The sequence below is a fragment of the Psammomys obesus genome, unplaced genomic scaffold (assembly GCF_907164565.1).
Source record: "Psammomys obesus unplaced genomic scaffold, mPsaObe1.curated_primary_1811, whole genome shotgun sequence".
NCBI lineage: Eukaryota > Metazoa > Chordata > Mammalia > Rodentia > Muridae > Psammomys > Psammomys obesus.
Window position 1 is genome coordinate 24,701,513 of NW_026590062.1, and position 27,817 is coordinate 24,729,329.

At 33.7% G+C, this 27,817-nt stretch overlaps 1 protein-coding gene across 2 annotated transcripts in view; it reads left to right on the plus strand.

The window, feature by feature from the left end:
* Nucleotides 1–25,284, plus strand: part of Exoc5 (exocyst complex component 5) — a 46,886-nt gene extending 21,602 nt beyond the window's left edge. The window contains exons 6-19 of one of the 2 annotated variants that reach the window (XR_008719986.1): nucleotides 1,709–1,737; nucleotides 3,189–3,298; nucleotides 3,932–3,976; nucleotides 4,080–4,220; nucleotides 4,939–5,021; nucleotides 5,932–6,141; nucleotides 7,839–7,986; nucleotides 15,390–15,498; nucleotides 19,011–19,131; nucleotides 20,735–20,821; nucleotides 22,020–22,128; nucleotides 22,305–22,520; nucleotides 23,145–23,972; nucleotides 24,614–25,284. Coding sequence is in view for 1 of the 2 variants with exons in the window: in XM_055605775.1 (XP_055461750.1) it covers nucleotides 1,709–1,737; nucleotides 3,189–3,298; nucleotides 3,932–3,976; nucleotides 4,080–4,220; nucleotides 4,939–5,021; nucleotides 5,932–6,141; nucleotides 7,839–7,986; nucleotides 15,390–15,498; nucleotides 19,011–19,131; nucleotides 20,735–20,821; nucleotides 22,020–22,128; nucleotides 22,305–22,520; nucleotides 23,145–23,333 (1,597 nt within the window). In the remaining variant the exon portion in view is untranslated. Of the gene's footprint in view, nucleotides 1–1,708; nucleotides 1,738–3,188; nucleotides 3,299–3,931; nucleotides 3,977–4,079; nucleotides 4,221–4,938; nucleotides 5,022–5,931; nucleotides 6,142–7,838; nucleotides 7,987–15,389; nucleotides 15,499–19,010; nucleotides 19,132–20,734; nucleotides 20,822–22,019; nucleotides 22,129–22,304; nucleotides 22,521–23,144 lie in introns of both variants that reach the window. The other variant, XM_055605775.1, reaches the window with a different exon arrangement.
* The last annotated feature ends 2,533 nt before the right edge of the window (nucleotides 25,285–27,817 follow it).

Below are 27,817 nucleotides of genomic sequence, written 5' to 3' on the forward strand. Positions count from 1 at the left end.
TTTTCTTTTCTTTTCTTTTCTTTTCTTTTCTTTTCTTTTCTTTTCTTCTTTTCTTTTTCTTTTCTTTTTTCTTTTCTTTCTTTCTTTCTTTCTTTCTCCCCTGCCCTCCCCCTCCCCTCCCCTCTCCTCTCCTCTCCTCTCCTCTCCTCTCTTCTCTTCTCTTCTTTTCTTTTCTTTTTTCTTTTCTTTTCTTTTCTTCTCCTAGACCAGAGTTAAATTTGGGGGATTCTGGTTGTCTTTGAAAAGCTGGTGAAAACTATATGGTTTCATCAAAAATTTAGATGCGTATAGATTGTTGTATATAATTATGTGGAGTTTTAGACTACCCACAGAATCTATTCTAGAGAATTTAAGTTAAGAACAACTGTTTAATGCAAGGTCCTGGGCCCATTACTAACTAGATTCTGCCCTAAAATAAACTGTCCACTGAGAAAGAAATGTTCTTCATGATCTGATCAAGTCATGGAATGTGAGACTCCTTAATATAATCTTAGGTGACTGAAAGAAATGCAGCTTTCTACATAACAGAGGGCATGGTTTTCTTCTGTTGATGCTTGAGGATCTTCAGGTGCAGATAGAATATGTGTATATTTTGTTGTACTTAAAGCTTGACTGTTATTTTCCTAGCATACAGTTAATCTCCCCTCCATATGTTTATCTTACTGTCATCCATGTACCATAATAACGGATAAGCAGTAGCAGTTTTCTTAGTCACCCAAGAGTTGAACTATTATTTAAAGAGATAAAATGTCTAGGTCAAGATTAGGTAGATGTTGATAATTGTCTGCATTCTCTGTCCTGCCTTCCATTCCGATTTCCTCCACCATATTGTTACAGTTCATGCCTATATCTTCTTTATTCCTCATATTTGTATGTGGGGTGTAGGGGTTAGGGTTCTGAATGCTGGGGAGTGAACCCAGACCCTCAAACATTAGGCATGCCTCTCTGCCAAGCCGTAGTTGAATATATATTCTAATTGGATCTAATGTATTCACTTAGAGCAATATAGTTATTCTGCTGTACTTGACTCTGTTATAAAATTTTTGTATAGCGCTATAAATGTGGACTTTCTTCCTCGACTTCTTTTAGCATCTTCCTCCTTTCTTCAAGTGATCAGTTATATAGGATCTCTCAAAATCAGTTTCCCTTGATGCTTAATATTTGAGAAATTTTTAGTTTTCAGTTTGTAAAAATCAGTGGTTATTCTCCTAGGCTCATTGTTAAGTTCTTTTGTGATCTCTTTTATTTTCCTAGTTTTAGAATAATTTGTTAGTGATTTTTATCATTTGTTATTACTGTATCATCAGATATGATCATGTAAAAATGACTTAAAACTTTATATTCTGATTATTCTTCACAATAGCCAATTAAGGACAATAACCTAACTTTGAAATTGGCTGGGTTGTTAGTGCCTCAAGTGGAACTCTTCTTAAACAAAGGAATTGATTATTCCACATAAACTTCCACATTGAACTTCAACTTCATTTGAACTGCCTGAATTCAGTACCTGGCATGTTTTCTTTCAATATTCTCTTCCACAGTTTTATCTTTTTCTTTTTAATAATAATATTTTACTTTCATGGTAATTTTATATTTAATAAAAGTTAGATAATACAGAGTCTCCATACATTACTGCACCCAGTTTTTCCTTTTGTTTTGTTTTATATCATATTTGTTATAACCTCATCATTGTCTTTCTATTTTACAGGTTTTCAGAAGTAAAATCCAAAATTGCAAGTAAGTGCAGTCTGTCTATTTAGCACTTTTTTTAAACTCTTTTTATTAATTACACTTTATTCATTTTGTATCTCCCCATAAGCCCCTCCCTCCTCCCCTCCCGATCCCACTGTCCCTTCAGTTTCTGCACGCATGCCCCTCCCCAAGTCCACTGATAGGGGAGGTTCTCCTCTCCTTTCTGATCTTAGTCTATCAGTTCTCGTCAAAAGTGGCTACATTTTAAAAAAGGAACAAAACAAAACAAAAAAACTCGTATTAAAAAAAAAGGGAGCAAATGTTTGAGTTCTCTTCTCTCAGAATAACCAATTTCTGGGATATTCTAGTTCCTGTGTGTATCTTAATGTATCTTTCTATAATTTAAAATAATTGGGGCAGGTCACTTTAGGCTTTCTGTATTTAGCTCAACTATATGTTTTTAAAGATTTTGTTCATTTACATATTTCTGAATAAGGGCTTTTTTTTATAATTATATTGCGAGAACATGAGCATTTCAATTCTTATTTACCTGTTTATCTCCTTGCATGTGTATAGTTTATTTTGGGGGGTTTGTTTTCTTGAGAAAGGGTCTCACTGTATATCCCTGCCTATCTTGGAAATCACTATGTAGACTAGGCTGGCCTGGAATTCACAGAGCTCTGTTTGCCTCTGCCTCCTGAGTGCTGGTGGGATAAAAGGTGTGCACCACCACACCTGGCTTATGTCAGTCTTTGGGTTGTATTTTAAGCTATATTCTTTGGGTTGCTTCTGGAAAAAAAAAAAAAAAATCATTGTAGTACACTTCATTTGCATTCACTGTTTGGTAAGTCATTTTGCAGAAAGCCAATCAGCTGTATTTTCAAGTTTTACAATAAAGACATGTATAGATAGGTGGATTTCCTAAGAATTTTTTTGATTACTTTAAATTAGTAAGAACTATAATAAGATTCACATAGTAAGAACTATTAATAGCCTTGAGAATATGCTATTAAATTAAGGCCCACCTACTATCTCAGGGTAAAATTTGATATTTAATCAACTGTTACTCATGATAGAAGTATCTGGGTGCTGGCAAAGGCTTTTCTAGATCCCATTACTTTGCATAGCTTTAGAGTAAAGATTAGAGAAAAATTTTTTGGCATTTTGCCATCAGAATTGACATCTCCTTTTTCTTTCATTTAAATATATAGTCATCTTTTGGTATAAATAATAATTATAAATGACTGTTATACTCTGAGGAGCATAATTCTTTCACCAGCTTTCCAAGTTTTTGTCTTAAAATACAAATTTGCGTATGTCAGTATATTGAATGAGGTAGAGTAAATGCTTATAATCTCATGCTTTCGTTATTCTTCCAAAACAAGGCACATCTATAACCACTGTAAACTTTTGTAATACTTACAGATTTAGATATCTATATGTAAGTTGTATACTTAGATTGCCTTGATACCAGTTAAAGAATTTTCTGTTTTTAGGTAAATACCATGACTTAGAATTGCAGCTAATTCAGGAGTTTACTAGTGCCCAAAGACGAGGTGAGATTGCCAGGATGAGGGAAGTAGCAGCAGTTTTACTTCATTTTAAGGTAAATGTCAAGATTTTTAACTCAAGATCACTCTTCTAGTTTCTGAAGATTTTATATTTTATTGTCACTTGATTTCCTCCAATTGTTGTATAATTGTATGACAGAATAACTTATTGATGTTGTTAAATGTTATTTAATACTTAAGGATTTTATGTTATATTAATGTTATAGTAAGGAATTTAAAATAGTTGGAGAAAAAAATCACGTCATCAGCCTTCTTGCTTTTTAATGTATCATTTTCATTATGAAAATATTTATAAATAAGTAAAAGTAAGAAAACCTGACTTTAAATATCTGGTGGAAGATATGAACCTTAACTAGTTGTACTTGAGTACGAATAGGAACCTAGGAGATCTCAGGTGCTGAAGACAATATATGGATTATGGAGCTATCTTCTTGGAATCTAAACTGGAAAGAAAACCTCATTGAAAACTCTTACTAATTTAATCATAGAAAATAGGGCAAGATACCCATGTTAAGTTACTGGATGTTTCTCTGCCATTAATTTTATTTGTCTGATGACTGTTGATCATTCACTAGAATACAAGACATAGTTTAATTATATACAACATTTTCATTCAGATTGTTATTATAATAAAACCAGACAATGATAACATTGTTTCTTCTTTATAGGGTTATTCCCATTGTATTGATGTTTATATAAAGCAGTGCCAGGAGGTAACTTTCAGTATACTTTATTGAATTTTATTTTATGCTAATTTGTATTTTGAAGCCATTTAAACATAACATATTAACAATATAAAATTCCTCTGGTGTTTAGGGTGCTTACTTGAGAAATGATATATTTGAAGATGCAGCAATACTCTGTCAGAGAGTAAATAAACAAGTTGGAGATATCTTTAGTAATCCAGAAGCAGTACTGGCTAAACTTATTCAGAATGTGTTTGAAATCAAACTACAGGTAACTTTAAGCAGTAATAAATTAAATAGGTCTTAGGGCTATGTGGTTGTATGTGTTTGTGTATGTGTGCTTGCGTGCTTATGAGTGTGTGTGTGTTTTTCTACAAGATTTTTTAAATTTATGTTTAATATTTTTAATTAAATGTGTGGATGTTCATGCATATGAGTACAGGTACCTACAGAAACCAGAGGTATTAGATTCCCCCTGGAGCTGGAGTTACAATGATTTTGAACTACCTGGTTTGGGTGCTGGGAATTGAACTCGGTCAGGACCATCCGTGGAGTCAGCCATGTAGCCCCTCTATAAGTTTTTTTTTTTTTTTTTATTAAATCATTTTAGGTTAGCATAAAAGGGTTTCATTATGGCACGTTTGTATTATATGTGTCATTATACTTTCTTCTCTTTTGTTCTTCTGCTACTGCCCTGCCCTGTACCTGTTCTTCCTTCAGATCGTCCTTTGGTTTCCTTGTATAAGCCCTTCTGCTTTCATATCACATATATTCTAGTACCCTCTCTTTTTCTTACTTCCCTTAAGATCCTTCCTCCCCTCTAGCCTCTTTCTAATTTTATGACTTACACACAACATATAATATAATAGAATCACAGACAAGATAGATTGTCATATTTGTGCTTTTAAGTTTGGTTTATTTAACATAATGATCTTGAAAAGTTACATAATTTAACATTTGCTTAACAGAATATTATTTTTCTCTTTTAGAGTTTTGTGAAAGATCAGTTAGAAGAATGTAGAAAATCGGATGCTGAGCAATATCTTAAAACTCTCTATGATTTGTATACAAGGTATATTATTATTTCTTTACTGTTTTGGAGACAGGGTCTTATTATAGCCAGCTAGCCTGGAACTCACTATTTAGACCAGGCTGACCTCAAACTCACTGACATCCACCCGCCTCTTCATTGTGAATGCTAGGCTTCACAGCATGTATGACCAAGCCTTGCTAAGGTATATTTTTAATTATTAGACGTAACAATACATTTCAGATTTTATGTCCTTTTTTAAATAGGAAATGGGAAATATTCATATACTTTGTCAGATAGCAGTGCCCCTTTTAGCATTAAGTGCTTGCTTGAGTAGACTGGAGTAGAATTCTTACTGTACTGACAAAAGACCTTGCTTAAACTAACTTAGAATTTTGTTTCTTACTTGTGAGCTAGTTTTTGTGGGGTTTTTGTTGTTGTTGTTGTTTTTTACTTGAAGAATTAGGCTAGTTACATTTATCTGCAGAACCTTTGTTTTGGGAGAAAGTTCATCTTAATAACAACAGCAACATTGTCTTCAACAGTGTGAGGTGAAAACTTAGAGGTCTATACACACTGAGAGGCAGAAATCCTGCACAGACAGTGGAGCTCTTTGTACCATTTAGTACCTTGTGAGTAAAGGCATTAGAGATACCTTAGGCTGCTCTCTATTCTTGTTTCTACATTGGTCATTGCTTCAGATCCTTTTGTCCTAGGTCATCTCTACCACTTTAATGACAGTTTTCAAAGCTACAATGTTATTTGTAATATTCTGTTGTTTCATATATAACTTTGTAAGCTGTTCTCTATAGCCTAAGTAGTCTCCTATCATTTAAGAAATGATGGTTTGATATAAAACATTAAAGTCACTTTCTAAATATATAGATTCTTTAATGTTGTTGCTGTATTTAAAATAAATATCAATCTTCTTCTCTATCTTTTACATGAAAAGAACCACCAGTCTTTCCAGCAAACTGATGGAGTTTAACTTAGGTACTGATAAACAGACTTTTTTGTCTAAGCTTATCAAATCCATTTTCATTTCCTATCTGGAGAACTATATTGAAGTGGAGATTGGATATTTGAAAAGCAGAAGTGCTATGATCTTACAGCGCTATTATGATTCAAAAAACCACCAAAAGAGATCTATTGGCACAGGAGGGTAAGTTTCTAAAAATTAAATATAGTTGAAGTTGAATACATTAATAACAGTAAGTTTTTGCCAACTTTGTAAATATTAACTGTCATTAAGATTTTCTCTGAACAGCTCTTCATATTATATGTGCTATTGACCAAATCCTTCTCATGAATCACATGCTAAAATGACCTACAAAACATGATGAAAATGTAAATTAAATAATATAAAGATACTAGTAATATATAGAATTCTGTAGTTTCAATTCCTTCCCAGAGTAAATTATTCTGAGTTACTAACTAAGAATCACATCATTCTTATTGAAGGTGTGAAGGAAAGAGCAAATAGTTTACATTTTAGGCAGCCCTGAATTGATGAGCTTTTTTGGTCATTTGTACATAAAACTGTTACATTTATACTGTAAAGTCTGAGATAATTTGCATATGAGAAGAAAAGAGTTTGCTGTAAAGTTGGTGGCATTTAGTTGCGCAGATCATTCCCAGATGAGACCCAGCAGATCTTAGGATGAAGACTAGCTTCTGTGGTGCTTTGCAGACTATAAGGTCCACATTACACAACCAGGCCACTCTTGGTAGGATTAGAGGTTATAATGGTAAATAAAGATAAGATCTAAATGGTATTAGTAAAGGAGTGAAAATCTTGGACTGGTGACATGCTCAGCTGGCAAAAGTGCTTCCTGTGTGAGCCTTCATGACCCAAGCTCCATTCCAGCAATGCATGGTAGGAGACCTGACTCCTGAAAGCTGCCTTCTGACCCTCGTGCACCTGCATGCATGCATATCCAGTAAATTTTTAAAAGAAAAATTCTTGAGTGCTTTTAAGCTAACTTAAATCTTTATTTCAAAAAGTAAAAACCTAAAGAATAATCATAAGACTTTAAAAATGAGTTGATAGTAGTCTGAGCTATATGTTCTAGTACCAAAAAATAGTTTATCCAAGAGATATTTCCATAGTAAATGTTCCAGGTGATCTTAGTCACTAAGAAAAGCTCAGTTATACTTAATAAATTTAGTTTATGATAGCCATGACATAAGCAATGTATTTAAATGGTTATGTTTTTCAAGGAAGCACTAAATTTTTTACGTTTTCTTTTTATGCAAGACTACTTTTAATTATTTGTTTTTAGAGTAGCTTCTTGAGTTGAAATGCTTACGCTGCAAAATGGCTTTAAAGACCATGACTATAGAGGTTGGAGACATAGTTCAGTGTGTAAGAGCATTTGCTAGTCAATCATAAGGACCTGAGTCCAAATACTTAGCACGTGTATAAAAGGCCAGCTGTGGCTATATACACACCTGTAATGTGAGCACTGGGCAAAGGGAGGAGACAAAAGGAATCTTGGGGTTTGCTGACTGCCAGCCTAGCTCCAGATGCAATGAGAGACCCTGACCTAAGGGAATAAGGTGAAGAATGATTGAGTAAGACTCCTGACGCTCTCCTCTGGCTTCTTTATGAGCAAATAGGCACATGCACTTAGACACACTTATGCATATACATGCCAAAGAAAAGAACTCCAAATTTACTCTTTATTTGATGAAAGTCATTAAAAACTAGTACTTATGATTAGAATTTTAAACTCTTGGTTATTGGCTCATTTGGAGCTTTGTTTTTTTCTCTTCTGTTGATATGTACTAAGGTTGGGAGTATTTGCAGTTAAAATCTAAGTAAAACTTCTTTTTTCATTTGTCTTCATACTGCACTAGTATTCAAGATTTGAAAGAAAGGATTAGACAACGTACCAACTTACCACTGGGGCCAAGTATTGATACACATGGGGAAACTTTCCTGTCTCAAGAAGTGGTAGTTAATCTTTTACAAGAAACTAAACAAGCCTTTGAAAGATGTCATAAGGTAAGAATAATAAATTACTTTTTAAAGATATAGTGGTATATTTCAAATTTCGCTTCCTTTATTGAAAGATATAAATGTACTACCTGATTATGACCAACTAAATTTTTAATATTAATTTTTAATTGACATAGTTTGTATAAATTGCATGTACTTATAGATAACATATGAAGTTCTGATAAAATTATACCTTGAGCAATATTCAAATCAGTATGACCATATGTATCCTCAAACATTTATCATTTCTTTGTGGTTAAAACATTCAAAATATTCTAGCATTTAAAACTGTATAGTACATTGTTACTCTGTTGTCATCCTACTGGTGCAGAAAAACACCAAAATTATTTTTCTTCCCTGACTTAATAGTCCTGTTCACCAGCTTTTCCTCGTTGCTCTCTACCTCTTCTCACTCTCTTCTCAGCTGCTAGTGACCATATTCTACTCTTCTATGAAATCCCCTCTTTTAGATTCAGTGTATGAGCAAGATCATGCAGTATTTGTTGTTCTGAGGCTGGCTTATCTCACTTAACCACGTCTTGCAGTTCCTTCCCCATTGTGCACATAATAGGATTTCAGAGCTTTTTAAGGTTGAAAAGTTTCCTTTGTGTATGTATGTACCATATTTTCTTTATCCATCATTTAATGGATACTTAAATTGATTCTGTTTTTGGCTGTTGTGAATATTGTTGCAATAAACGTTGGAATGAAGCTTCCTCCTCAACAAGCAGATTTCTTTTCCTTTTTTTGTATACCCAGTAGGGGGGTATTTATGCTTTTTAATTTTTTGAGGAACCTCTATACCATTTTTCATAATGGCTGTTTACGTTCCCACCAACACTGTAGAAGGATTCTTTTCTCTGTATCCTCACCAGCATATGTTACCTTTTGTTTATTTGCCTTCCTAACCGAAGTAAAATGATAACTTGCTATGATTTTGTTGTTTCTCTGATGATTATGATAATGATCATGTTTTCATTGTGCTGAGTTCTTTATATGTTCTTCATATGAATCTATAATTATTAGATTGTATAATTACAAGTATTTTTTCCTTATTCTGTAAGTTTTCTTTTATCCTTGGCTGTTTCCTTTGCTGTGTAGAAGCTTTATAGTGGAATCTAATCTTGTCTGCTTTTACTTTTGTTTCCTTTGTTTTGGGGGTCTCATTCAAGAAGCTTTTATCCATTCCAATGTCATAAAGTATTTTCACTATGTTTTCTTACAGTTTCATAATTTTAGGGGTTACATTTAAGCCTTTAATCTACTTTGAATTAATTTATGTCTATGATTATAGGTAGATAGTAGGTATCTACATACTGTCTTAGACCTGCTGAACAGACTTTGTCTAATTTGTGTTAACATCTTTGTCAGATCAAAAAGAAACTGTTGAGCCCAGTTTGCAAGACCATAAAAGACCGCTGACCACACAGGAGTCAGAAATTGTCTGCAAAAGCAAAGAACCTTTATTTCTGGCTTAAGCTCGGGCTTCTATCATGAACTGATAGTCAGAGGCTGGGATCCCTGAGCCTAGAAAGAAGCTGGATTTTACTGGGTTTTTAGCAAGGGGAAGGGGCTTCCAGACTTGGTGGTTACATGATTGGGTGACATTTAGCAAGAGCAGGCTTGTTACATGGTGATTGGCTGGAAGCAAGCTGTGACCATCTAGAATAACTATTTTGGTAACCAAAATGACAACATACAATTTTTTTAGCAATCACGACCCGTTTTTTTGATTGGCTGGTGTCAGGGTGGGCACACTTTGTGGTCATTCTTCTGGAATGTTATGGTTTCCTGCAAGCACAAATATGTTTGGGCTGAGAGCTAGGTCAAGTACAAAATGAAGGCTAGTATCAAAATGTAGTCTGTTATGCTCAGGCTTTTCAAAACTTCCTGTGACCAAGCAGGGACAACACTAATCTATGCATATGAATGTAACTGTTTAAGAACTAGTTTGATAACATGTCTAGTAACCCAGACAAAAGTAGTAGGTTTACCACTAGGGTCAGTGACCTTCCTGGTGATGGGCCTTGGACCAAGTACACAGAACCAGGCATAGGCATGAACTCACTCATGTGGAACACACTTCATATCCCATTAAAGCCTACTTGGTTGCTTCCCTAACAATTGTACCACTGTTACACTCACTTATTGCTCATTCTTGATCTGTTTAGATTTTCTGTTTGTTCATGATAAGGTATATGTCGTGGATGTTACCCATTTTTTTCTAGATTGTTAAATTTGTTGGCATATATTTATTCATAATAATCTGTAATTCTTTGTATTTTTATAGCATCCAATATAATGTATACTTTTTCATCTCTGATTTATTTAAGTAGAAAGGTTTATTTTTCCCTTTTTTTTTTTTTTTTTTTGAGATGATTTTTCTCTGTAGTCCCAGTTGGCTGGAACTCACTATGTCACTACATTTTGCATATTTTTTTTTTTTTTTAGGTTTTTCTTTTTTTTTTTTTTTTTTTTTTTTTGTAGTTTCTTTCTCATCGATTGCAACTTAATTATTGATTGTAAAGACAGGCAAAAAAGAAAGAATATTAAAAAATACCTTTCTTCTGCACTCTTATTTCTCTTCATATTTTGAATTTCTTAATGTCCCACTTCACTTTTAGTGTAGTTATTACTACTTTTGTTTTTTAGATTTTATGAAAATGTTATAAATGTCTTGTGTACTATGTTTATATTGAAGCTCCCTGAATTCGTTTGTATTGTTAACTCTTTTCAAAGGGTTCTGTGCTTTTCTTCTTGCTAGCATCTCATTGTTCCACCTTGGAGAACTCCTTTTAAGCATTTGTTTGGGGGTTTGTGTTTTGTTTTGTTTGTAAGAGAAATTAGTAGTGATAAGTACTTTCAGTGTTTGTCTCGAAATGTCTTACCTCTTCACTTGTCAAAGCTAGCTTTGCTGTGCATAGTATTTCTGTTTGGCAGGTGTTTGGTTGTTGTGTTTTGTTTTGCTTTACTTTGCTTTTTTAATTCCTCCAACATGTGAATATCTCACCTCTGTCTCTTCTGGTCATAAAAGTGTCTGCAGTTCTCCAGTTGAGTGACTGAGTGGAGATAAAGGAAAAAACAAAACAACAACAACAAAAACTCAGATACATACTACTGGAAGAGAACAAAAGAAGCCACATTTCACCTCTAAAGACAGATATATACTATTGATCTCTTTACATGCTATTTGTTCCTTTTCATTTTTTTCTTGTTGCTTTCAGATTCTTCTTTTCTTTAACCTTTGAAACTTAGTTATACTGAGTCTTTGTAGTATAAACTCTCTGCTCTTCATGCTTTCCCATCCTTGTTGAATCCTAGTAACCTGAATAGTAAATCTTTTAAATATTTCCTGTAGTTTCTGTGATTTTTAGGTATTTTCCTTTTTTATTTTTCCTGTACGTATGCTTAAAATAGTGTGTTTTGGGAAGTGGTTTATTCTTCAGCTTGTTTCTGCTATTGATATTTCTATTATAGTTTTCATTCTACTTACTATAATTTTAGCTCCAGGATTTCCTTTTGATTTTTTAAATTATTGAAACTCTTTTTGGCAAATTGCAGAATCGTTTGTGTATATTTTGTTATGGTTCCTAAAATTTCTTTAAAACACCTACTTTGAGTTTTCTGCTTTGAGAGGTCATATACTTTGGATGATTTTGGTGCCTTATTTTTTCATTATTGGTTCCTGAAAACTCTAGATGCTTGTAGATCTACAACAGGGTCTGCATGTTAAAAGTTAAGGTGTTTATTGCTATCGTGGTAATCTGCTCTTGTTTATGTATACTCATTTTTCCAGAAAAAAAAAAAATCTGTTGATTATTTTCTTCAAGACCATGGTCACTGCCCCTATTTTAGCACTAGATGGCACTCTAAATCTAGATTTTTGGTTTTTTATTTTTTATTTTTTGGCAACTCTGTGGTTCCCTACCTATGATTGTTTCAACACTAGAGACTGCCTCAATCCCAAATCTGTCATAAATCTATAGTCATCCTATAAAGCTGACATTGGCCTGATAGCAGTAAAGACCTAGATATGAGGCACTCCTTAGGTAGGTCATGCTGTTTCTGCATCTTTCTACTGAGCCAGGGTAGTTTCTACAGTTATTGGCATGTGTCCAGCACTGTAGAGTTCTTGCTCATCATTCCACAGCCTTTCTATAGAAGGTCTGGTCTATACCTCCAAGGTAATAACTTGCATTTATCACTGTCTTCTTTCTCCAAATGAAATTATCTGTCTTTGCTGTCACAGAAATCATAACACTTGGTCTTACTCAGAGCTCATAAGCCATCAAAATGAGGGCAGCAAAGGGATAGGACAAAGGCCCATACTCTTATGGTCTGCCCGTTGCTATCATCTGTAGCCTGAGACCTCTGTGGGTCTGGAGATGCATATGTCTGGCCCACTCAGACTGTAGTTTCCACCTGGTACTAGGACAAGTATAAAGGCTCCATCTCTGGTGGGTACTGGGCTCGAATAGACCTGGCATTCAGTTCCAAGGAAAACTTGTGTACTTAGTTTCCTGTCCTCCTTTTAGCAGTTGAAGTCTATGTTCATATTGTGTCATTCAGAGCCAGAGTAGCATGGTAAAAACAATCCCTTGGTTTCCATGACTAAGCTAACCTGTACCTTATGCAAGATCTTTCTGTTTATTGTAATCAGGTGATTATGGTGAGGCCCAGCCCTAGCACACATCTTTTATCCAAGCTTTTTGTACTCAGGATTTAATAAAGTTAACTGTAGGTCAAGAGGCAGAGAAAGAAACGAGCTGACAGGGATCAAGCAGTAAAGAAGGGCTTGGAGCTGAAGGGTATTTTAGACACCCTGGAGAAGGAGAAGAGGTTTTCGGATCTTTAGCTTTTCAGCGCCTTGGCCTTTAGCTTTGGCTCTTTGGCTTTTGACTTTTTCTTCCTGGCCTATTGGGTGAGCTAGCAGGCCTTTTCCTCCTGTGCCATAAGCTGAGCTAGTAAGCTTTTGACCTTGGACTTTTTGGCTTTTCTCTTCTGGGACTTGAACTGAGTAGGAAAGTCAGCTGGGTGCTTTCTCTGCCTCTCTGAGCTAGTAGGTTTTTACCCTATTCATTGGTTAAATCGAACAGCTGGGATTTGCATTCTTTATAACAACAGTATGCACCACTATGTTCATCTAGTTTGTACCTTTTTTTTTTTTAAGAGATGTATTTATTATGTATACAATTTTTTGCCTGCATATATGCCAGAAGAGGGCACCAGATCTCATTGTAGATGGTTGTGAGCCACCAAGTGGTTGCTGGGAATTGAACAGTGCTCTTAATTTCTAAGCCATCTCTCTAGCCCTGAGTTTGTATCTTTTAAAGACTTTTTTATATTTCACAGAAATTGTATTTATTGGAGTAGAGTTGTGGAAACTGCAGTATAATTACCTATCTTATTCCCAATATCAGTAATTTGTTTCATAGTTTTTTCAAACATATCTTAATAAAGGTTTATTATTTTTACTGATTTCCTTCAAGAACTACTTTTTTGTTTCATTAATCTTCCCTCCCCCCACCTTGCATTTCTCTGATTTCTGTACTTTATTGTTTCCTTCCTTCAACTCGCTTAGATGTTAATTTGCCCTCTCCTGGTTGTTTTTGTCTTGGTCTGGTTGTTAGAGTAAAGGCTGAATTTACTTACCTTTTCCATTGTGTGCATTTTGGTACATTTCTCTCTCAAGTACTGCATTAGTTGAAAACTAAGTTTTTCTGATTTTTTTTTTTTTCTGACACTAATGTGATTGAGAAGTTGTGTTATTTGTTGCCAAACATTTGGAAACATACTAGATGCCTTTCTGTTAATGATTTTAGATTTTATTCCATTGCAGTCAGTGCACAAACTTTGTATCATAATACTAATTCTTTTTAAATTTATTGAGATGATTTGTACTATATGATACAGCCCATATTGATGATGGTTTTCTGTATACATGAGGGAAAGCATATTTTCACATGTAAATGTGAAATGTAAATGTCAGGTCTCACTCGTTGATGTCTCTTTTTTTTTTTTTTTTTTTTTTTTAACCAGTTTTCTGTTTATCTCTTCTATATGTTATATGTTATGCATGGATTTGGGGATATAAGCAGGAGAAAGGTGAGAACTTAGGCTTGGTTTTTATGATTTATGATGAAGGTAGGAGCACCTGTTGTACATCAGAAACAAAAGAAAAGAAATGGAGAGATTGGTAAGAATTAAAGGTTGGATTAGTGGTTAAGAAGTCCTGTACCAAATGAGGATGTATAATCACTGAGGCTTTAAAGTGGTATATGGGATTCTTTATAAACTCAGCTTCAACATTAGGCTTACATTATTACATTCGCATTGAGTGTCTTTAATCTGAAAATTCAGAATCATGCTCCAAAATATAAAATTCTTGATCACTAATATGGTACACATTGGAAAGTTCTACTTATGGCCTTACAGTTATATTTAGTAAAAAATACTGTATTAAGTTGTTCTTCAGCATTTGTATAAAGCATAAACAATTTTTATGACTAAACTTGACTCTCCTAAGATACCTCATTATATATTTGCAAATATTTCAAAATCCCAAACATTTCTAGGCCCAAGTCTTTTGGATAAGGGATTCACATCTGTAGTATTACCCTGAAAGTCATGGATGAATATTGTAAGTAGTTTTGACAAAGGCAGAAAGCAATTTAGAAATAATATAGAAAATAACTAAAAGAAGTTGAGAATAATTTCCTTTTTAAGAATTCATTTTTCTCAAATTTTAAAGAACTTTTAGTTCTTTAATAGTCTAGCAGTAGCAACATCAAAGTGGAAAATGTGAGTTTAGTGTAAATCAAGTTCTGTGTTACAAACACTTTGCATTTTTCTATCTTATTCCAGCCTTAAGACTAAGGGGAAATAAAGTTAGATCATCTTATAAATGAAGAAAATGAGACTTGGTGAAGTTGAGTAATATTCTAAAGACTTGATCTACCAGGACATGATGAGTTAAAATTTGATCTTGTTATATTTTACTATGTTTATTATTGATTTCATATCTTTATTCCACAAGAATCTTTTTGTTATTGCTTTCAGTTTTATTAAAACAGCCCTTTTAAGTTAGAAGCACTCAAATTTCTTTGACTGTGATCCCCACAATTCAAAATGCATCCTACATGGTAGCAGAATATGTGTATTTTTGTTTTTGAGAGTGTGATTGGATTTCACTCTTGGATTACCATCTAGATTTGAACAACACCACACTAGGTCAGCAGGGTTACAAACCAATGCAGAGCATCGTAATTGTTGTATAAACAACAATTTTATGGGAACAGTGACATTTTGCTACCTGAAATGTGTTTTTAAAAAAATTGCTTTATTAAAAGCTGGCTTTTTTTTTTTAATGTAGACTTGAAGTGTAATACTGTTTTTGCTTATTTTTAAAGCTTTCTGATCCTTCAGATTTACCAAGGAATGCCTTTAGAATTTTTACCATTCTTGTGGAATTTTTATGTATTGAGCATATTGATTATGCTTTAGAAACAGGACTTGCTGGTAAGTGTGCTTCTGTTATACTTTTTGTTAAAATCCTTTAGTTCTGCTTGGTTAAACAATATTCCTAATGCTGTTTTACCTGTGACTTTTATGTGATGATTCAGTTCAATACAATATATTTTGAGCTTCTGTAATAATAAGATGTTCAAGGTGCTGGAAATTAAACATAGGCATTATTCTCTCATTGTTTACATCCAGTAGAGAAAGACCATAGAATACATAACTAAGCACAGTATATTGCCAGAATATATAACACTGCTCTATGCTATAAAATGTCAAGGGGCATAAATAGAGGTAAGAATAATTCTTAGGAATTGAGTAATGAAGTTTAGAGAGGAAATATCCAAAAGTAAATCTGGAAAGGAATAAATTTATATTAAAGCTTTTGGCCTTGTTCTTTTTGGTATACTACTTTATGTTTATAGTATAACAGCATCTTTCCGACTTTCAGTCTCCTTAACCTAGTTGATAACCTGACCCTGTGACCTGTTAAGTGGGTCCCTCAGATTTAACATTTCAAAAGTGAAGCTCTTCAGCCAGGTATGGTGGTTCTTGCAGGAAGCCAAGGCAGGGGTCACTGAGTTTGAGACTAGCCTAGATTATATAGTGATTTCTTATTTACCAAATCCAGATACTGTCTTAACCTTTCTGTCTTCATTGCTAATAGCCTGTTCATTAACAAGCTCTGTAGGTATACATCCAAATATAATTTATCTACTTTGCTTCACCTGTAAACTTTGTCATGTTCTAACTGGTTCCTGTGTCCATTCTTGCCTTCCCAAATTACTATGTGATAGCCAGATTAATTGTTATTTTCCTGTTAAAGACTCTTCAGGGATTATTACTCTTGGGGGAATTAAAAAAAAAAAAAAAAAAGCTGTTTAGAACAACCTAGTCTGTGGTGTGCCTCTACGTGTTCCTCACTATGCTGCGTTTCCTACACTGTCCCAATAACCCTGATCTCCATTGCTTTTGCTGTGGGGCTTTTGGCACATGGTGTTTGCCCATTCCATAAAACCTTTTTCCTCAGCTCTTTACTTTGATCTTTTCAACCTGACCTCAGCTAAGATACCACTTTTTCAGAGACATTGTGCTGATCACCTCAGTTACAGTGGTGTTCCTGCCGCAGGATACTTACCCGTTGTCCCATTTTGAATTTCATTAATATTTGTTAATGTCTGTCTCCTCTTAGTAGTTACTCATTTAGCACATACTTTTTACATGCCTAATTATGGGGTTCATAATCTCATAAAAATGATAGACAGATGATTAGGAAGTATAGTAAAGAAAAAAACTGGATAAGGGGTAGAGAACGGGGAAGCAGGGTAAAGGATTTATAGGCAGAATTTTTTTTTTTTACATTATTATTTATTTTGTGTGTTCACGCATGTAGAAGTCAGAGGACAACTTGCAGAAGTTGGTTCTCTCTTTCCACCATGTTTGTTCCAGGGATCGAACTCAGGTGGTCAGGCTTGGCAGCAAGCACCTTTACCCACTGAGCCATCTCGCCAGCCCCCCAAAAGCTTTTTATGAAAGGGTAGTCAGAGAAGGCCTCTGAGAAGACACATGAACCAGAGTCAATAAAGTGGTGAGTAAACTGAATACTTGGAGTAAGAATATTTTAAGTAGAGACAACAGCAGCATATAAGTTCTTAAGGATAGGAATCTCAGTTTGGTTAGCCCTCCCACTCCCCATCATTTTACTCTGGCTTGTAGAAAGCATATACAGCCCAGGAAGTCTATTGGCTGTGTAAAGCGCTGTCTTAGAAACCTTTAATAATGAATCAGATTTGATCCCAAAGCAGTTACTTTGGCTTAACTCTACTTTATTACCTTCATAAGCAACAATGTCTGTAAGTATATTTTAACTTAATTAAAACAGACTATTGACATTAAGTATTTAATCTGTACTGGTAGTGAATGACTTAGTGTGGTCATTTGTATTTGAATAATTTAAATCTTCAAAGATGTGATAATTACAGCAGATAATAAGAATAAGGGCCAGCAAAATGGCTCAGCAGTAAAAGGCGCTTACTGCTAAGTCTGACAGCCTGAGTTCAGTACCCAGGTCCCATGGTGGAAGGAGATAACTGACTTCTGAATATTGTTCTTTGACCACACATGTCACACACAGACACACAAATTAAATTGTTCGTTAAAGGGATAGCAAAGAATAATGTAAATTTAAATTTAGTATGAAGAATTTATCGTTTATCTAGTACGGAAACCTTCCTTTTCATCTGAATAGCAGTATTCTGAACTTGGACATTTTGGGACTTTTCATTTGGACTGAGAATATTCCTCATATTCATGCACATGCTCAGTATAGTTAGTGTTCATGGTTCCTAATGATCACAGAATTATTCCAGGTGATAAGACATGCTGGAGTAGATTGTAGAGCTTACTTTTGACTGGACTTTTTGTCTTTAGTTAAAGTCCCAAGTCAAAACACACTGTGCATATATATTTTAAAATAATTTTCATTACTCAGACCTGTATTTTAATGTGCCTTTTCCCTAAGGGGCTTATTCTGTACAATTTTTGCTGCTTCTAGCCTGTTTATATATACAGGTTTTTATATATATTAGTAAATAGTTTTTAAATTTTTTATATTTTATTGGTTAAATAATCTACTAATACTCTTAAATTTCTGTTTTATGATGAGTAGTATTTTCTACATGTGCTTCAGTCTTTTATTGTATGTTTATTTTGGCACCTTTAATTTTCCTAACAACTGATTATGTCTTTTATACAAAAGATCTTTGTTTTCCATTTGTAAAGCTAAAAAGTCATCCTCTAGAGAACTCTATGTAGTAAAGTTATACATTATCATTAGGTATGGGTGTTTTTCTTAGTCTGCTCTTAATTTTGAATAGAAACGTGTTCATCTAGAACTAAACTGAGCAAGGAACCTTCAGTCTATGAGTTTACACTTTATGAAAGGAGGAAACAGATCCAGAGAGGGTTTCAGTTCTGTCTTTTGGTGTCAGAATTTGGTTGATTGCCACACAGTATTAGGAGAGGTTGAGGAAACAAGTTTCTGAGGTGATGAGATTTTGAATATTTTTGAGGAAAGAGTGGAGAACATGAGGAGCACAATGTATAATTGACAAAAGTTTATGTAGGGTAGAGGGTAAAAACTGCTAGAAGACCATAAGAAAAATGACTTTAACTATCAGAGAGAGGAAGAGCTGGTTACAAGGAAGATGGTTGGAATATATTCATGGAACATGATGGGAGGTTTGGGGAAAAAGAGGAAGGTAGAGCCTAAGCTCTTTGTTAATTTATTCATTTTCCATTTTATCTAAACAAACCATGAAGGTAACTAACTTTGGGGTATAAAAATAGCTTCGGATGAATCTGGTTAAGCTGTTTAACAAAATTTCTATAGAGTCATTACTGATTTATTATGTGACAGTTACTTTTATTCATGTATATATAAAGTCATTCATTTTCTTTTTCTCAGTTTTTTTTAAGGTTGATTCTCACTTATCTGTGCCTTCCAATTTTAGGAATTCCATCATCAGATTCTAGGAATGCAAATCTCTATTTTTTGGATGTTGTACAACAGGCCAATACTATTTTTCATCTTTTTGACAAACAGTTTAATGATCACCTTATGCCACTAATAAGGTTAGTTGCATTGTCACATTTTCATTATTCTTTCAATGAGTATTTTATATCTATTTTTTAAAAATAATACATGTTCATGAAAACATCAAATAGGACAGGAGGTTTGAAAGTATTTTCTTTTTTGTTTTTCCACTATGCTGTTACTTTTGATATATTGAAAAAGTTTTAACTGTCATGAACCAAAATCTAAAATCTAATGTAAAAAGGACCTTCCAGCTTAGTGCAGCTCAGCAATTTACATCCTTCAGAAGACAGAACAGGTACGAGGCATGGCGATATATACACCTGTAATCTTACTTACTTAGGAGGCAGTAGGATCTGAAGTTTGAGGCAGTCTAGTCAACATGATGATTTCAAAGTCAGCTTGGAAAACCAAGACCCAATCTCAAAAGGTGTTTTTTTGCTTGCTTGTTTGTTTTTAAGGGCTAAGGCTAGGAGAGGTATATAGAAGGATATTCAGGGAAGGAAGGGAATGGGGAAATGATATAATTATGTTATAATATCAAATAAAATTAAAAACTTAAAAAAAGATCAAAGATGTAGCTCAGTGAGAGAGCTTGCTTAGGTACCTGCAGGGTCCTGGGCTCATTCTTCAGAGCCACAAATGCACAGGCATGCACATGAACACAAAGCACATGCATACCTACAGACATAATACACTTGTTACAAAGATGCACAGGAAACGTGAATGAGCAAATTCTGATAAAGAATTGGGATTTAGTTCATATCTTCATATCAACTTATGTGGACTTTTTAGGCATTTGAAAATTAAATGGACATATGTTCATATATGTGTATATGAACATGTTTCACAAAGTTATCTCCTTGGCAGGAAATGTTGAGATAAATGGTAGGGTTTGATAGACTTTATAACATTGTTATGCCTTGTCTAGACCAGAAACAAGTTCAGAGATCACTTGTGATTCCTGAATCAGACTTTGAAAGGAAATTTACTGTTTTTCTGTGTAGCTCAGGCAGTAATTACAGATGTGAGCCACCAAGCCCTGCTTAGGAAGTTTTCTTATTAATTTACTTTTTAAAGAGCTGTTCTGCCACGTAACAGAGAATTCACAGGGGTCTTAGTGTTGTTTATCCCTTAATATTTTGAGTAGTATTTTAAATAGTTTAATAGGATTCAGAAGGCAACCATGGTTATTAGGTTTTGTATCTTCCTATTTAAAAAAAAAGTTAAATGTAACTGGGTTTACTTACTACTGTCCACATTTTTATTAGTAGGATTCATTATATTCATAAGAGTTTTTTGATACCTGTAACTTTTATTACTATTATCAGATATTTAGATACAGAGGAAACTAGTTTCAAATTCAAAGCTGCATGCTTATGTTAAGTACTGTGTCCTCAGAGATCAGAATAACAAGTCTGTCTTTGCTTTTAATGGGTTAATTTTTCCAGTGTGAATGCATTGAGTACACTGATGTACATAATTGCAAGTAATGATTTGTTTTATAACTATTGGATTTGTGAGCAAATAAAAATAATGGGTGTACAGTTTAGATACTTGGAAAGCAATCTACTAATGGGAGTTTTTTTGTTTTTTGTTTTTTTGTTGTTGCTGTTTGTTTTCCTCTTTAATAAACAATAGCTCTTCTCCTAAGTTATCTGAATGCCTTCAGAAGAAAAAAGAGATAATTGAGCAGATGGAGATGAAGTTGGATACTGGCATCGATAGGCAAGTTAACTGTTTTTGTTTGTTTGTTTGTTTGTTTTTTCTCCTGCATTTCTAAAAATTGTGGAATAGCAGTGTGAACAGAATTTTTAGAAAAGCTTGTTTATTTTTATTCTCTTGCTGTAAAGTTAATACTTTAACATATTATTTTCATGTTTAGAATTTTTTTTATTAAACTCCCAAGGTATTTGTCTGTCTGTTTTGCTCCTGAAAGTCAGTATGTTTAGATATGCTTTCAAATCAAATTCAGTTAGAAATTTAAGCCCCACTCCTCTGTATCATACATGTTTAAATTCCTTTAAAAACTGAGGTGCAGGGTTGGGGATATAGTCCGGGGATAGAGTACTGCTTAGCATGTAGGAAACCCTGGGTTCAATCCTCAGTGCTGCAGAAAGAACAAATGCTTTGTATTCTATTTTCATTTAGGAGGTTCAGGCTTATCTTTGAAGTATTGCAGTAATTTTACTGCTTTGTAAATGTAACTTCTGTTAAATGAATTTTAAAACTTTTTATAATCTTAACTGAAGATAATTACTTTCCAGGTTTTTGTTTTGAGATGATGCTATTCATATATTGAATGAAAATTAGTATAGCTCCCAGTTATCAAGTATTTGCTATAGCTCACCTTCTTAATGTTTACTGTCATTTTGTAACTTGACCCCATTATTGTTGTACTTAATTATGTGGTCTGTCTCTTGAATTTAGCATAAAACTTACCTTTTGACCACTCTGTCTTACAGCCTCTAAACTCTGAGTTAGTGCAGTTTTTCTATTCCCGTAAGCTAAGTGATGGCTCACTGTTGAAGAATATCACATAAGTTGGATATTATTGGTGCCTTATAACCACTACTTTATTTCTTAGCTGGAATTTTAGTATCATTTTCCTGATTGACCTTTAACTATAGGACTCAGTGTGCCTGATGCTATAGCCATTTTTCTCAAGCCTTTTATCCTTCCACCTTTTAAATATTCTATATGCATGGCTTTGCATCAGAAGATCCTTCATTGTCTTTTCAAGGGAGAAAGAGGATAAAACTAGGAGAACTTAGATGGGAAATTACAGAATGACTTTTTAAATCTAGTTTGTCAATACCAAAATAGTTTTGTGATACTAGGAAATTGAATAATTTAATTCAGCATAATACGAAGGTAAAATTGAGTAAGTTAAATGGGTTATATATATTGTGTTCTTAATCTTTAGGACATTAAATTGTATGATTGGACAGATGAAGCATATCTTGGCTGCAGAACAAAAGAAAACAGATTTTAAGCCAGAAGATGAAAACAATGTTTTGATTCAGTATACTAATGTGAGTGGAACTATTCAGTTTGCTAATATATTATTTTCTTTTTTAATACTTGAGCACTCATTAGTGAACCAAATTGTGCTGTTTTTTCCTCTTATACTTAGAAATTGAAAAACTGTATTTTTCTTTCGTAAGCTAATACACATATCTGTATAATAAATGTAGGAAAATTTTTACAGGCATGTGTAAAAGTCTGTGTTTATGTAAGAAAGCAAGTTGAAAAGATTAAAAATTCCATGGATGGGAAGAATGTGGACACAGTTCTGATGGAACTTGGAGTACGTTTTCATCGGCTTATTTATGAGCATCTTCAACAATATTCCTATAGTTGTATGGGTGGCATGCTAGCAATTTGCGATGTAGCTGAATATAGAAAATGTGCCAAAGACTTCAAGGTACGTATAAAAAAATATCAAGCTTCCAAGTGAGATCAAGAACAGAAACCATACCATTAAAAACCTGTATTGACTTGTTAAGAAGTGTGTGATTTCATTGGCATTATAAGGAGAGTACTCTGATAAAGCCTACCTGAAGGCGTGTTATTTTCAGTTACATTTCAGTATGATCATTTTCCCCTTGGGGTCTTATTCTACATAAGATCATATTTTGGCTCCTTCCATAGAGATGGTCCTTTTAATATCCATAATGACTGCTGTTTATGTTATACATTAGGAAAATAATATTCTTTTTCATGTGTGTTTCTCTGAAATCAGTTTTTAAATTTTTAATGGTGTTATACTAATGGTAATTAGTTCTAGATTATTATTACCATCATTGTTATTATTATTAACAAATTACAGAGTATTTAGAAAAATGAATACTATTATCTTTTCAAAGATTAAGGGTTTTAACTGTAAAAATCTTTGGGTTTAGCTCTTCAGAAGCTTTAAGAAAGTCTAACATATGAATTCCCCCATACTACTAAGTTCTGATTAACAGTATGTGAGAAGAATTTGCAAAACATATTAAAAAATAAACTTCTGGCTTAATGCTTTTTTTTATCCCCTCTCTCAATTCAGATTCCAATGGTATTACATCTTTTTGACACTCTGCATGCACTTTGCAATCTCCTGGTCGTTGCTCCAGATAATTTAAAGCAAGTCTGCTCAGGAGAACAACTTGCCAATCTGGACAAGAACATACTGCACTCCTTTGTACAACTTCGTGCTGACTATAGATCTGCCCGCCTAGCCCGACACTTCAGCTGAGTTGAATTTACAAAGGAACTGTATTGTTTTTCAGAAGGCCTCGGATGATAGAAAGCACAGGAGATTCCTTATGATGTAGCCAATATTTTATGGGAAAAAAATGACTGGAAGAAAACAGCAGCCATACTTACCCAGGAATTGTATTTGAAATTTGGACCACTAGATATATTTTGCTTTCCATCTTTTCCCTGTTACATTGAATTCCATACTTTAATTTATAAATTTCAAATTCTACAAACCTACATGTGACTGTTATAATCCTAAAAAGTGTTGGTGTCAGAAGGTAAATGAAATTTCACCGGTGTTCTGGTTCTTGGTCTTTAACATATTCTATCTGGAAATTTTACCTTCCTGTTTTGCATTAAAAATAGGTAAAGTGCAGTAAAACTGTATTTGTTATTTATTAGTTTTTCAGTGAAATTTTCAGCACTGTTGGTTTTTAATCAAGCTATTAAGTTTTCCTAAAGAACTTCTTACATCTCAAGAGGATCACAGTTGAGCATTGTTTTTGTAGGTGGTGATGCTTTTCCTGAGGTGCAGCAACAGTGCTGGTCCAAGAAAAATGTTCTGAGCTAAACTAACATGATGAAGCGTTTTAAGTAGACATTAGGAATGGATCAGGATATATCTGCTTTCTGGGTAAAACTTAAAGTTTACTATTTTTTATTTGATAAATAGATTTTAGGCCAATTAGCAAGAAATTAATGAAACTACCTTATTTTATAAGGTGGAAAACTTTTAAGGACCATGTTTGTTATTTTAATACTCTAAGGGAGTAAAATAGTGACGTATAGTGTAAACAGTATATACGAGAAATAGCAACCTGTTTAGCAACAGTGCAGTCAGTCCCTGAGACTAACGTTGGATGAGATGGATGGCTAAACATGCAGTAGTCTTCTATTTTAAGAGGAATTGAGAATTTTAGATAATAAATAGTATATATTCTAAGTTTGAAGGCAGGTTTGCACCAAAAACCTGCCTTTCAGATCTGTATATTCTTTCATTGTCCATTTTCAAGGCATTTCTGAAGTTATTCTTCCCTTGGATATTATTAATTTAATTGGTTTAATATGACAACATAATAAGTCATTTACAAAATTTTAAACATCAAGTAAAAATTTAGAAAAGCTGTTGCTCTATAAACCCCATTAACTTACTCTATAAGAATATATTCTAAGTTATATGTAGTTCATTCTAAGATATGTAGTTCACAGCCTTCTAGGAACCAGGTAAACTGTAATGTTCGGTTCATTCATAGCATTTTTTTTCTCTTAATGTAGGGTGTTGGCCTAATTGATGGAACTATTTTTCTTCTGAGAACCTGACTGAATAATTATCACCATTACCAAACTGTCTAGATCCAGAGCTAACTACTATACAACTACTGTTGACTGAATTTTCATTTTCTGTTTAGCCCAGTGTTACAATGGTAAGGAGGGCAATGAGCATGCCAACTTTTGTCACTTTTATAGACATTGTGGCAGTTTTAGAGGCTTTCCAGATAGCTGTCCTCAGACAAGGGGGGCCAGAACAGTTCTCGATACTAGAAAAGCTCTGTGCTTGTACTGTTGCCACTTTACAAAGTACTGATGTGAATTCAAATTATACCTCTGTTACTTAAAGCCAACAGTTTTAAGGCAGTAGTTTTACTGGCCATTTGAACTCTTTGTACAGTGTCAATTTGTTAAAAAAAGAAAAAACAAAAAATATCAAATAAAACGAGATAACATTTTAAGACTTCCAAATCTGAGAAGCACTTCAAATAATTTTGTTTGATTAATTTTTAAAAATGTAAAGCAGTTATTTGTTGCTTAGATATTTTGTTATTATTTCGATGCTTGAGTTCTGTGCAATATTTTTTATTATGTCCACTGACAGCACAAAGAAAATTCAAAGTGAATACCTTATTTAGAAGTGTTATCTTTCATGCTCAATAAACAAATTCCCTGCAGTTGGTTTTTTTTTTTATTTCACTCTATTTTTACATTTCAAGGACATCTATAATGAATTTTATACATGCTATTTACTTTAAAATATTTTGTTTTTTTATAGCTTAGGTATCCCTCTTTTTTAGCAGAAAAGAACATGATTGTAATCAAGGTTTAGAAATCTAACTAGAATAGATGAGCTGTTTCTCTAAAGAAGGAAAAATGTTGCATTGTGTAGACCAGTATTCATTCTGTGCATTTTACTATATATATATATATTTTTTTTTTTTTTTTGAGGGGGGGAAGACCAGTGCATATCATTAAGCCAAAATTTTTGCATGAATAAAAACAGAAGTTTAAATTTTTAATGCGTAGTAAAGGTAATTATATTCACATTTATTGGACTTAAGTCTCACATACTGAGCTAAGTCTTTTGCATAGATTATTGATCCAGATAACTGTCATTTGGGTGCTATTTCTGTTTAGCGGATAAAAAAAACCTCAGGCACAAAGCAGGTAAGGAGACCTTTAAGGTCTACAGCTGACACAGGCTCAAACTTTAATATAATGGGAGTGAACAATGGCTTTTTTATAATGCATGTTGTGTTTTTTCTTATTTGTGTAACGTTAAGTATATTCTTTATTTCAACAGCCTTGTTAGTTTTACTTAATTTTCTTTTTGTCCAATGTTTGATTCTCATCATGAAATTTAGAGTATGAGTTTGGAATATAGTGCCTGTATCAAGCCACTGTTAGATTTTTTAAAAATGTGTTCCGTGTGTGATCATGCTTTCTCAGTTGGTGTTTATAGTTATGTTAAGTCATGAAATTTTAATTGAGCATTAAGTTTGTATTCAGTGGAAATAAGACCATCACAGAGGTTCCCTTAGTGAATATTATACAATGGTAATATGTTTCTGCTTAATAATTTTTGTAATAGAGTCTAGGTATTTCATACATTTTTTATTTTTTGAGATTATAATATTATTACATAATTTTCCCCTTCCCTTTCCTCTCTCCAAGCCTTCCCATATGCCCCTCCTTGCTCTTTTTCAAATTCTGGTCAGTCCTGAGAATATTCATACAAGTAATATTACATAGAGTGGGGATAGATTATAATTATATGTTTAGGAATATGTATATATACACATGCATATGCTTATATAGTTTTCTATAACATGGGAGAATACAAAGAAATCAGTATTTTTACATTGAAAAATATAATATTTAAATGTCCTAGGCTTGCTGATTCTGTAGCTGTTTAATACGCCAGCTACAGAAATGGCTAAGTTGAAAGAAAATGTAGGGCAAAAAGTAGTTTACTAATAATTTGTAATCATTAAAATTTTACTTGGTGAGTGTCGCTAGTAACCCTGGGCTTAACTAAGTACATAGATTTAAACGAGGCACTGCTTATTTTATCACTGCTGTTTGGTGATGTTATTTGGTGTAGGTATCAATAAACTTTCACTCTTATGATTAAATATCTGTTTGGGTCGAGAAGAACAAGAAATTAAACACAGTTGCTCATTTTCTCAGTGGCTTAGAAGGTTACCATTTGCCTTACCATACAAAGCCAATTTAAGTAGGAATATATCACCTCATACTCCAAAAAGCAAACAACCTCTGAAGAAGAGCATTAGTAGGAAGGCATAGGTTTGTGCTGGACAGCAGTGAGGCATTACAAATGTCTAATTATTGGCACTAATATTTGAGCAGATGGAATGGATTAGAATATGGGCAATATTATTCTGCTGATGTATATTTTTCTGTTAAGACGTACTGTGCAACATGTCTTAAAGCTGTCAGTAATTAATTTTAGTCAGGATACTAATATTTATATTACTGTTTAGGAGGCAGTATCCATTGGCCACTTTGAATTCAAAAGTCTGAGACCAGAATTATGTTTATATTCCAGAAAGCATTTAACTTACTTTATAATCAAAAGGTCTGTTTTGCTAACAGACCTATCAGTGCCTGCTACATAACCAGGAGGAAATACATGTTTATATTAGTAAGCTAGGGGAAGATCGGATAGAACCTGTTCAAAAGAACTGCTCTCCTGTGCTGGACTTCCAAATTGCAGGTAAAACTTGATGCCCATGTATGCTTACCTAGGCCAGTGCCCTTCAGTGAGGCCATTCTTTGTTCCTGCCTGTCATTGCTATCTTTGTTCCGTGGGTAATCGGTTTCTTTGAACCTCTGGCCTTTTGTTGTAACAGTAGAGATATCCAGCTAGAAATGCAGACACAGTGCTGACCTAGAGGAGACTACAGCTGCCTGTGCATATATTGTTTGTAAACCCTGTAGGGGACACACGGGAAATTTTGTGGGAAAACTTTATAATTATTTTTCTAAGTGCCTATCAGGATTCTCCAGTAGAATGTATTTTCAGATTTTTGCCACAAGGGGGTGGTGTTATTTTTATAGTGATAATTTATTTTTATTTAAAAAAAAATAGTGTTCAACGTCTATGAACACTACTATCGTATACTGCAGGTGTGTATGTGTGTGTGTGTGTGTGTGTGTGTGTGTGTGTGTGTGTGTGTGTGTGTG